The following is a 12,155-nucleotide window of genomic DNA, read 5'->3' on the forward strand; positions in this document are numbered from 1 at the left end:
TCTCTGAAGTCCACAGGCCCATCCCAGTCATCACCTAGTTATTTTCCAATTTCTATTTCTGTATATGCTGGGGGTGCACAAGTCTTTGGGTGTCTTTTGGAGGGAGCCTAGAAGCAGGGCCTGCTCCAGGCACCAGGCAACCAAGCACATGCTTGGGGCGGCACCTGGTAAGGGGCGGTCAATCTTGGGGTGGCGGGGGGGGGGGGGGGGGGGGGGGGGGGGGGGGGGCCGGCGGTGTTTTTTGCTGCTTGGAGCAGCAAAAAAGTTAGAGCCGGCCCTGCCTAGAAGCCTTGCTGATATCCTAAGGAGGGTTAATGAGGGTGAAGCAGTTGTCTCCTCCAGAACTGCTAACCAGAATCCAAGGTAGGGAGCTCTGAGGAAACTTAGGAGCTACTCTGGAGAGCTGATACTTTTTGAGTTTGTATATTTTAGTTTATTGCTTGTAAAACAGCATAGCAGGAGAACGGCTAGAGACTATTGCCAACCTTGTGTCAATTTGGATTTCAGACCCTTCTGAAATGGCTAGTATGTCAGCAGCAGGCCAACAGCAGTTTCAGCAGGCCCAGATAACAGCACAACAACAGCAAGAGCAGTTTCAGAAGCTATTATTTCAGGGGCACGTCACCATGGACTAGTTGGCTACTTCAAGCAGCAGTTCCAGCTCCACCCTGTCTAGGTACAGAGGCCTGTCTGATCAAGTTTGAGTGAGTGGCTACCATAACCAAGTGGGTGTCACAACCAGGTCTTGGGTGGTCAATCAGACCTAGTGGTCAGAGTGGGAGTCAGGCCGAGTCAGTACCAGAAGATCAGAGTCTGAGACAGGCAAGAGGGCAAGCCAGGAGTCAGGCATCAGCAGGCAGGCAGGGCCAGGTACTGGGAAGTCAGAGTCCAAGACAGGCCAGAGGGTAAATCAAGAGTCAGGTTTGGGCAGGGCCGCAGGGTCAGAAGCTGGAGTCTGGGATCTCTCACACTCAGGGTCTGAAGCAAGGCAGTCTGAATTGTTGCTCATACAACTCCCTGTCATGGCTTCCTGGCTTAAGTACTAGTGCCAGCCAATCAGTGGGCTGCGAGGAGCTGCTACTCAGGTCCTGCTGTGCGGTACTTCCTGCTAGTCCCAGCTTCACAAGGTCCTCTGGTAGGAGTCTAGCATAACCTTTCTGGGGTGATGTGGAAGGGTCAGTGGTCTAACACCCCCTAGGACTCCCACTTCTAGTCCTGCAGGTTCTTACGGTGGGTTACTGAGCCATGGGCCCCCTGAGTGGGGAGGCCATTGCTGCTGACAGGGAATATGCCAATGACTGATGGTATTATTGTTTAGGGCATACCCTGAGAGTTACTGGTACAAATTCCTCTCAGAACTGTGACCTCCCAACACCAGCAAATAGGTCAGTGTCTGAGGTGTGCATCAGGGCAGAATTTTGCCCTTTAATTTTAGGTCTTAATCAAAATCAGGAGTTGTAAGGTTCAAACATTCATCTGTCACGTATTTATTGACTTCCATTTCATCTGAATGATACCAGTAAAAGATCCCAGTTTCATAATCATTTAAAAAGAAAAATCACCTTGCCCTTCCTATAAATCAATGTGTAGCAGAAAAAGGAATGGTGGCATCACTCACAGAAGCTATCAGTAGTAAAAGTGGTCATTTATAACAGATGTCTCAATTTTTGGATGCCCCACTTGAAATGTCATAGACTTGATATTCAGAAGTGCTGATCACCTGCTGTTCCCGTTGACTCAACTAAGGCTCTGGGTATTTAACACTTCTGGAAGAATCAGGCTATAGGTATCCTAAGTTGGGCTCACCAGAACTGAAGCATACAAAATCAGAGGCCACTTTTGAGAAGTTGGTCTTAAAGCGATAAACTCTGGGCCAGTTCCTACAGGTTGCCTTCTGAAGTCAATGGTCATAAGAGCTTCTTTTAAACATAGGAACAGAGGAAGTCATTGGCAGTACACAAGTTTTACTGGTCCTACAGAACCTAGGAACTATGCTCCATGTTCTTGAGCGCCATCCACTAGCACTTTGTCTATTAACTATTTACATATACACAGCCATAGAGCACTCCTGCAATAAACAGAACTACTTGTGTAAATAAGGAAAGCCCGTAAATGATCCATGAGATTTTTCCTTCAGATTTGCATTAGTAAAAGTGGCAGATAGTGAGTCAAAGGGAACAACACAAAGAAGGACTCAAGGGGAAAAGTTCAGGAAAGGAAGGTAGAGAAGAGGGAAATGCAGAAACATCATGAGTCTGCTTCTGCTCTTATTGAAATCATTGACTAAATTTCTGTTGACTTCAGTAGGAGCTGGATCAACACCATTGTATCTTTTAGAATCACCTTTGTCTGGCTTGTCCTCATCCATACTTCCACAAACACAAGTCAACACCACACCATTCTATTTTGTTGTGAGCACGTTCTTTCCATTTCTAGCCAAAGAGTTTTGTCATGGGATCGGCCCAGCGCGTTTTCGGTCTGCCCAGCGATCGCTTGTGGTCTCTGGGGATCCAGTCACTGATGCAGATTGTCCACCTATTGTCTTGCCTGCAGACTGCATGACCCACCCATCTTCACTTTGCGTTGTACATCGCCTGCACTACATCATTCACCTCTGTACACCTTCTGATCTCCTCATGTGATCATGGAGCAATATCTTACACATTTGCCTTTCCATTGCTCTCTGGGTGACAGCAAATTTTTCTTTCTCCACTTTCATTGTTGACCAGCTTTCTGCTCTGTATATCATTGCTGGCAGAACAGTGGAGTTAAACAGTTCTTTCCTTTTCTTCATGGGCAGTTCACCATCCATTAAAGACATCTTTATTTTGTTGAAACTTGCCCACCCCGCCTTTCTCCTCCTCCTGCATTCCCCTTTGAATGAGTTGTCTCTGCTCAGCTGCTGACCCAGATAAATATATTTGTCAACCTCCTCAATTTCTTTCCCATTTACAGTGATGATTCCTTCTGCACAATGCTCATTCTGCATCCACGTTGTCTTCGACGTGTTCACTTCCAATCCAATATCATGCGAAAGTGTTTGCAGTTGCTACAAGTTGTTCCCTTTTAGAATACCAATTTGAAAATCCTCTCATTACTAATGTTAATCTATTTGTATTTTTTATCTATTTCTATACTGGCATTGTAAATTTGCCTGGTTTTATAAGTTTCTGCAGAATTGAATGTTGAAACAGGATCACGTGTTGGGTAAAGAGTGTAGAATTCAGAGAATTTTAAATGGAATTTAAATATCTTGTCAGAACAGTAGAAAAACTGGATGGGTTCTGAAGTCCTGAGAACTGTTCTTTAATATAAACACAATTCTAGCTGGAATTATCCCAGGTAAAATATTCAATTGTTGGCAGCTATAATGTGCAAACTGATTAACTTGCTTTTGAGACTTTGAATTTTAACTAATTAAAAAATGCAAGAATTAAAGTCAGTGCTTAATGTTCTATTAATGTAAAATTCCATTTGTGATCATATTCCAGTTCCTCAAGGTAAAGATGTAAAACTACCACCCCCACAGTTTCACTGCCGTATTTAAGTTTCATTGCGAGCCAGAAGAGCTAGAAGCCTGCTAGTGAAGGCAGGGGACTGATCTCGATGACCTTTCAAGGTCCCTTCCAGTTCTATATGAGAGATATATCTCCATATATTTATTTAACCCCCCCAAAGCAACCAGATTTTTTATGATTTTTCTGTGACCATTAGGATCTTCTTGACAGTTCCATTTGTGTCATTTAGGTTCATACATCCAAATGGGTGAATCCAACTTTGACTTAAACTCATTTCCAGACTACTATGATGAGTATGGGAACTTCACTAATTATACTGACTCTGGCAATGTGTGTGAAATGGATGACCTCCATGCATTTGGTGCCCATCTCACCACCATCCTGTACTCTCTTGCTTTTGTTCTTAGCCTGCTGGGAAATAGTTTGGTGTTATGGATCCTAATGAAGTATGAAAGCCTTGTGTCTTTAACAAATATCTTCATCATGAACCTTTGCATCTCTGACCTGGTCTTCTCTTGCATGCTGCCCTTCTGGATTGTGTATCATTTGCATGGATGGATTTTTGGTGATTTCCTCTGCAAGGCTGTGAATACTGTTTTCTCCATCAGCTACTACAGTGGTATTATCTTTTTGACCATAATGACTATTCTCCGGTACCTGGCAGTGGTGAACCCCTTGTCGACCTTGAGTACTCAGACACGCCAGTGTGGCATTCAGGTGAGCTTGGCCATTTGGGCTGCTAGCATATTAGTCGTGGTTCCTGAGATGATTTTCACCCAAGTGCAGATTGATCTGGATGGTTTCAGTACCTGCGATTACATTGACTTACATTGGAAAAGGGTAGAAATTTATCAGCGAAATGTCTTCTTTCTCTTTTCCTTTGCTGTTATTGTATTTTGTTACGTCAAGATACTGAAAATTCTGCTCAGAACAAGATCTCATAGGAAGCACAGAACTGTGAGACTCATCTTTACCATTGTGGTAGCTTTTTTCCTGAGTTGGGCACCTTACAATATATTCTGTTTCCTGCAAACTTTGCCAGCTCATTACATCTTTCTGAACTGTGAGATTCAAAAGAACATTGCATATGCCTTCTACATCAGCCGCAAAATTGCCTTTTCCCACTGCTGCCTCAACCCTGTGCTCTATGTATTTGTTGGAGTCAAATTCAGAAGGCATTTGATGCACCTGTGCAATTACCTCTGGCCATGCAACAATGGGAAAATCTCCAGCCCCAGGATTTATTCTCATGGCAAATTCCACTATGAAGATGCTTCCATTTACTGAAGGCTGCTCTGCTGTGCTACGCATGAGTGAAATATTCAGATTTTAAAGCCATTAACAACAGTTGATTTTTAGAGGCATTCACCTGAAAGACACACAAATTTATTCTTTGTGAATATTTGAGATGTGGGAAAAATAATAGAAAATGTATTTCCATGGGGAGGGGTAACCATCTATTTTATTTGCAAATATCACCTCTAGGCTTTTCTAGTTAAGGGGCCAGTTTCTGCTCTCACTTACATTCCTGCAATTCCATCGTATCCAATACCATTGAAGCAGAGTAAATGAGAGCAGAACTCACCCACTCTCTCTACCTGGGATTAAGCCAGGTCTTATTAGTTTGACAGTAGCTACATAAGTTAGAATACCTGATGTTTTCAAGGTAAACTTTTCTCTGTTGCTGTGTACAAAGCTACTAATATTGTAAGCTTAACACAAACCCATTTTCTGATCCTTAATAGGAAGTTTTGGTGGTTGATGCGTGGTAGAAGGAATTAAGTGAATGAGCATGTTAATACTTTCTTAATTCTTGTAAAGTCATAGTACAGAGTGAAGAATCGGTCTGCTTCATTTCTTGTTTTGATAGTGATATCTCAATAGATATTTTCCTTTATTTGTAAAATAAATGGTTTTTTCTTTAGAAAGCTAGAACAGTAGGTCTTAATGTAAATGCTTGTTTTGCAGTTCCAGCTGGTTTTTAAAATACTTCATCTATGTACAGAAGTGTTTGAATCCCTGAAAAGCAGGCCCAGTCAAAGTTAGGCATGCACATATCTTTGAAAAAAGAACGAGGAGTACTTGTGGCACCTTAGAGACTAACAAATTAATTTGAGCATAAGCTTTCATGGGCTAAAACCCACTTCATCGGATGCATGCAGTGGAAAATACAGTAGGAAGATATATATACACAGAGAACATGAAAAAATGGGTGTTGCCATACCAACTGTAACGAGAGTAATTAAGGTGAGCTATTATCAGCAGGAGAAAAAAAAAACTTTTGTTGTGATAATCAGGATGGCACATTTCCAATAGTTGACAAGAAGGTGTGAGTAACAGTGGGGGGGGGGAATTAGCATGGGGAAATAGGCTTTACTTTGTGTAATGACCCATCCACTCCCAGTCTTTATTCAAGCCTAATTTAATGGTGTCCAGTTTGCAAATTAATTCCAATTCTGCAGTTTCTCGTTGGAGTCTGTGTTTGAAGTTTTTTTGTTGGAGTATTGCGACTTTGAGGTCTGTAATTGAGTGACCAGGGAGGTTGAAGTGTTCTCCAACTGGTTTTTGAATGTTATAATTCTTGACGTCTGATTTCTGTCCATTTATTCTTTTGCGTAGAGACTGTCTGGTTTGGCCAATATACATGGCAGAGGGGCATTGCTGGCATATATCACATTGGTAGATGTGCAGATGAACAAGCCTCTGATAGTGTGGCTGATGTGATTAGGTCCTATGATGGTGTTCCCTGAATAGATATGTGGACAGAGTTGGCAATAGGCTTTGTTGCAAGGATAGGTTCCTGAGTTAGTGTTTTTGTTGTGTGGTGTGTGGTTGCTGGTGAGTATTTGCTTTAGGTTGGAGAGCTGTCTGTAAGCGAGGACTGGCCTGTCTCCCAAGATCTGTGAGAGTGAGGGATCGTCCTTCAGGATAGGTTGTAGATCTTTGATGATGCGCTGGAGAGGTTTTAGTTGGGGGCTGAAGTTGACTGCTAGTGGCGTTCTGTTATTTTCTTTGTTGGGCCTGTCCTGTGTATATACACATGTTCTCTGTGTATATGTATCTTCCTACTGTATTTTCACTGCATGCATCCGATGAAGTGGGTTTTAGCCCACGAAAGCTTATGCTCAAATAAATCTGTTAGTCTCTAAGGTGCCACAAGTACTCATTCTTTTTGCTGATACAGACTAACACGGCTACCACTCTGAAACCTGTCACATATCTTTGAGTATACCAACTTATGCATACAAATAGGAGATGTGCCTATGCAACTCGGGTATTTGCATCTTCGTCTTGCCAAGTTAGGCACCTACCTATGTGTGCAAATACCCGATTGGTGTATGAGCTTTTTGATATTTACATTTAGGCATAGGCAAACACTTGCATGCACACAACTTTGACAATCTAGCTCTTAAGGTGTGAGACTCATAGACTTTAAGGCCAGAAGGCACCATCGTGATCATCTAGTCTGACCTCCTGCAACAATCATTTTAAATGCAAATATATTTTTAAATTGTTGTTAATTCCATTGGCTTGTTTTTATTACGTATTTTCAATACAAAATTATATATTATTGCAATGGGATTATTGAGATGTTAAACACATAAGTCAAGAAGTGTTAACTGAAGATTTTCACGAGAACTGACACTCTGCCACGTTTTCAACCTGTATTTTTCCTCCAAGCCATGAGTGTTACATTTGTTGCCTACTCACAACATAACTGCATTACAGATGCTCTGGAAACCAGTGCTTGCAATTTCTTAACCTTGGTGTAGAATCTCAAACATAACGTTGAATTTATGTCGTTCTTTGCAATGGACCCTGAACTAGTTCTTGATTTCATTAGGTAATCCCCTTTCCTAAGCAACCACTTTACAGTGTTCCCATGTAGTCCCCACTACAGTTTAGTCTGATCTGTAGTTAAAGTTGACCTTTAGTAGGCAACAGATTCGGGGGTAGTTGTTTTAAGAAAAGTTTCACTGTACCTTTTTAGTCTGTGCCTGAATTCAGCTACCAGAACTAAATTCTCAATCTTCCCACCACGCATTTGAGTTACTCTGGGGAAATCCATCCATCCCATTAAACATGAGTGAGTTTACCCTTTCAGTACAGCTAACACTTTTGGGATGATAAGCCTTTCCATTGTCTTTAGCTGAGGTATCTTGGCTTGGGATGGAGGATTCCAGCCAAAGGGACTCATCAAAAGACCACTGAAATCAAGGAGATTCTTTCCACTGACTTCAATGGACTTTAAATCAGGGCAAAAATGCCTTCAGCTATGCAGATGAAGATTACCCAAAGGAAAATGGGTCTGATTCAGGAGTACCTCCAGGAATCATTCCATTGACTTCAACAAAGCTACACCAGTGTAAACAAGAGTAAAATAAGGCCCTGTGTGTCTGCATCATTCAAAAGATTCTGAAAACTTAACTATGACAGGTGCTATGAGGCACCCTTTATAATTCTTGTTTTGGTTCTATTTCATACCCTATATAAGGCCGGACAATATAATAAAGGGATAAGATTAACCATGTGGATTGTTTTTTTAATTTGTTTTTTTGTTTTTGTTTTTTAGCTTTAAACAGTTTAGTTAAATTTGTTTGATTTTTAACTTGTGTGTATTTTGGTTAGGATATCTGTATTTCTGAAAATGGAGTATGTAAAGAAAATTGAATTTTACTAATGCAGAATAACATGTAACATTTGGTATTTTCTGTCTTCGATTAATTCCTATTAAAACTGTACCTGAAGTATTTGCAGTTTGTCGTGTGATTGTGAGCGCTCTTGGGAAGGAAATGTCTTCTTTGTTACTTGTCTGTACAGTGCCTACCTCACTGGGGCCCCGGTCTGTAACTGGGGTTCCTAGACGCTACTATAATATAAAATATCTAGCTCTTATATAACAGTTTTTACACCCACAGATCTCAAAGTGCTTTACGAGGAGGTTAATATTATTACCCCTATTTTAGGGATGGAAAAACCAAGGTACAGAGAAGAGTAGTGATTTGCCCAAGGTCACCCATGGGTTAATGACAGTCCCAGGATTAGAACCCAGCTCTCCATCTACTAGGCTACACTATCTTTATATACCTAAATGTATTATTCAAGACAAGAATATGGACTATAAACCACTGTACCTAGTGTAGCTTCCTAATGCTCTTAATCTTCATTTTGCAAAATATAGTACAGTGCTGAGGTTTGGGGCCTGCTCATTCTCTATTTGCAGTCAGTGGCAGTTTTGCTACTGACTTCAGTGGGAGCAAGATTGGGCCCATTGTATATGTTCAGGGGTCAGTTTTCAAACTTGAAACATGGACAATCCAGGCACCAAATAAAACAGCAGTGTTTAGGGACGATGAGCATGGATGCTGTGCAAGAAACCTTAGATTGTTTCATATCCTGTGTTTCAATATATACCACTACAAGGAAGCATGAATTCTGGGTAGACCAAAGTGCTACCTATCTGAGCAAAGGTATGCACTGCTGACTCTAGGTTTGAGTGATGTGAGTACTGCAGCTGTATTTCCATTGGTAATTTGCATATAACTGGCTAAATTACATTATTAGTGTTCTCCAGTAGTTTATACATCAGAAAAGTAAAAGGAAAACTCTTTCAAATAATGGGCAGGGCCAAAGACCTTGGAACCACACTTCCATTCCCCTCCATTCATTTGTTTGTGTGAGCAATGGCTCACATGGATGTAGTGATACCTGAGAGTTCTGCTGCTGATACTCAAGCAATCTGAAGAGTAGCATGAGGGTAAAAAGGATCTTCATTGGTTGTATGTGAAAATAGGTGAAGGCAGGTCTTAAGGCAAATGCCATATAAATCTACAGAGGAAAAATGCCCCTTTGGAAATGCTCACTCCCATGCTGGGGCCATTGGAAAGTTTCCCTAGGCCTTTGCTAGCTAGGTGTTTTCATTTAAAAAAAAATTTTTTTAATTTAAAAACTTTTGTTTTAAAACCAGAGGGATGATATATTTTTCTGCACAAATGTCTACGTCGTCTAAGTGCCATTTTCCACCAAAAAAGTTTCAACAGTAATTTTTCGACCAGCTCTATTCACCATCTATTCTGACAATGATTCTGAAGTAACACATTCAGCATCAGTATTGCCTTGATTGTAGGACCAACTTTGCCACAGACCTGCTGTGTGACAAGTCACTTTGCCTCTTTATTCCGGAGATTCCCCATCTGTAAAATGGGTAGGAGAGGGGGGAGGAATGGTGTTCACCCAACTTAGCAACGTGCTTCGAGAGCTGCAGATAAAAAGTATCAGGTAAGAACTAGGTATGATCAGTTACTCCCTGCACCTAAAGGGTTAAAGAGAGGCAGGGACAAGGGACTCACGGGAGATGTAGGCCAGGGGAATCATGGGAGTTGTAGTAAAACCTCCCCAATGTATTCCTATGTAATGGCTGCCTAGGCGGAGGTAATGTACTTTCTCCCCTCTGTGGAATATACTTATTTTTCCCTGTGTAAATACAGCCCCCCGAGGAGTGGCCTGGCTGCGGGGCGCGAGGCAGGGCCTGGCAGGAGAGGGGCTGGCCGGGCCGGGCCAGGCAGGCTCAGTTCTGTGGGACAGGAGAAGTCACTTAGTTTTGTTTTGACTTTGTCACTTGGCTGCTGGTGGTGTCTTGCCGACGTGCTGTGGGGGTGTTGCTGTTGCCTTTTGCAGGCAGACCCCCCCCCCCCCCCCCCCCCCTCCCCCCCCCCCCCCCGCGGCCCCGTCTTTCCCCCCCCCCCCCCCCCCGTTCCTATTTGTGACTCTCACAAGTTGGCACTTGGCAGGGGTGTGATATTGTTTCCCAGCAAGTTTCCAGCGTGTTGTGTAACAGGTAGATTTTTTTTTTCATAGCCAGCTAACAATAAACAGCTTCTGGCGGAGCAGCTGACAGTCGTTTTTCCTGCCTAGTTTAAACCTTGTCAGGAAGCAGAAAAACGACATGAAGATGTGCCACCCAGTCCATTAGCATGCAATAGCGGGATGCTATGTCAAAGCTCTCATGCTTTCCCCTGCCTTCCTCCCGTCCTCATTCTTCTGTCGCTACCAACTCTCCTTTGCTGCCGCTTCTGCCTCCCTCTCGGTCCCCTTGTTCTAGGGTGACCAGATGTCACGATTTTATAGGGACAGTCCCGATTTTTGGGTCTTTTTCTTATATAGGCTCTTATTACCCCCCCCCGTCCCGATTTTTCACATTTGCTGTCTGGTCACCCTACAAAACACCGAGGAGTCTTGCTCTCTTTCTGTCCCTGTGTGAGGCGCTCTCTGTAGTAGTCCAATACTGTAACCGATATTTGGATTGGAAGATCTTTACGGCAGGGAAGTGTTTTTACATGCCTGTGAAATGCTGTTGACATCAGAAATAATAACAATGTCTATCTTTCTCCCAAATAGAATTGTGAAAAAGTTCTGTGTTTCTCCAAAGTGTAAACTTGTCTTTGATTGTTCATAATCTTCTCATTAGAGGAGAGTTCGGCAAATTTTCTGGAGGAGCAACTTATTTGGACATTTTGTAGAAAATGTGCACACCAATCCCCCCCCACCACCACCACTTATGAAATTCTGACGTAAACATTCACTGCAGTCCTTATGTAGGCAAATTTACTGATGACAGTGAGGATTTTGTCTGCACAAAGCCAGCCTGGTCTCGCTCCAGAATGTCTGAGGATTTAGCTGCAGCACTCCTGCTATTGTTAACCCTGTTGCACATACCTGTTAGACAAGTATAAAAAAAAGTGATAGCTTTATGAAATTATGATCTGTTTTTATTGGCATGCACTTTGCATTCTTACTAGAGAGACCCTGTTCTGGCCAGCTGGCATGTGGTGGAGTTATGCTGCATATAAGAAAAGGAGAAAGGGCTGGTGAATTCATTGCACTTTTAATAACATATATGGAATTTAGTGCCTGATTCTCCTCTCACACTGTTTTAACAGCCATGTAACTCCATTGATTATCTTGGAGTTACTCCTTTCATACTGGTGTAAATCTGAAGTATCAGGCCCTACATTTCTGATTCTAGAGCACAAAGAGTGGATACTTGAGTTCTTCAACTCTGATCCCACCTGTCACTTCACCACCACCGATTGTGATTAACTTTCAGTGCACAAAAATTGAATTTATGTTGTCCGTATAACATCATAGGTCCTGGTGAATTCTACTGTAGGTGAATTTATCTCGTTAGACTGACCTCACACTTGGTAAAGCAACCCCCATCCTTTCATGTATTTATATCTGCTCCTGTATTTTTCACTTCATGCATCCGATGAAGTGGGTTCTAGCCCACGGAAGTTTATGCCCAAATAAATTTGTTAGTCTCTAAGGTGCCACAAGGACTCCTCGTTGTTTCTACTGTAGGAGTAGGGTGACCAGATGTCCCGATTTTATAGGGACAGTCCCGATATTTGAGGCTTTTTCTTATATAGGTGCCTATTACCCCCCACCTCCTGTCCCGATTTTTCACACTTTCTATCTGGTCACTCTATGTAGGAGTGTTCTTTAGTTCTGAATCTACATAAATGGAATATGCAGTAGGGAAGATAAACTCTCTTGAAGGGGGCATTTATATTTTAACAGATTTAAGAACAATGTTTAATTACACAAATTGTATTACTGTGTACAAGATGTCCTTCT

At 42.2% G+C, this 12,155-nt stretch overlaps 2 protein-coding genes across 3 annotated transcripts in view; both read left to right on the plus strand.

Annotated features, from left to right (window-relative positions):
• The first annotated feature begins 3,761 nt into the window (after window positions 1–3,761).
• LOC112117852 (chemokine XC receptor 1) lies at window positions 3,762–4,805 on the plus strand. The gene has a single exon (XM_024215944.2). The coding sequence runs from the start codon at window positions 3,762–3,764 to the stop codon at window positions 4,803–4,805; it is 1,044 nt and encodes a 347-aa protein (XP_024071712.2).
• A 5,113-nt stretch (window positions 4,806–9,918) lies between these two features.
• Window positions 9,919–12,155, plus strand: part of LOC113405155 (FYVE and coiled-coil domain-containing protein 1-like) — an 80,232-nt gene continuing 77,995 nt past the window's right edge. For both annotated transcript variants that reach the window (XM_026646074.1, XM_026646075.1), the window contains exon 1: window positions 9,919–9,950. The gene's annotated coding sequence lies outside the window, so the exon portion shown is untranslated. The remainder of the gene's footprint in view (window positions 9,951–12,155) is intronic.

This window comes from Terrapene carolina, unplaced genomic scaffold, assembly GCF_002925995.2.
Source record: "Terrapene carolina triunguis isolate 2854851 unplaced genomic scaffold, T_m_triunguis-2.0 Scaffold34029, whole genome shotgun sequence".
NCBI lineage: Eukaryota > Metazoa > Chordata > Testudines > Emydidae > Terrapene > Terrapene triunguis.

Bases quoted from the DNA above. Each gene is read 5' to 3' on its own strand.
- LOC112117852 (XM_024215944.2), top strand. From the start codon at position 3,762: ATGGGTGAATCCAACTTTGACTTAAACTCATTTCCAGACTACTATGAT.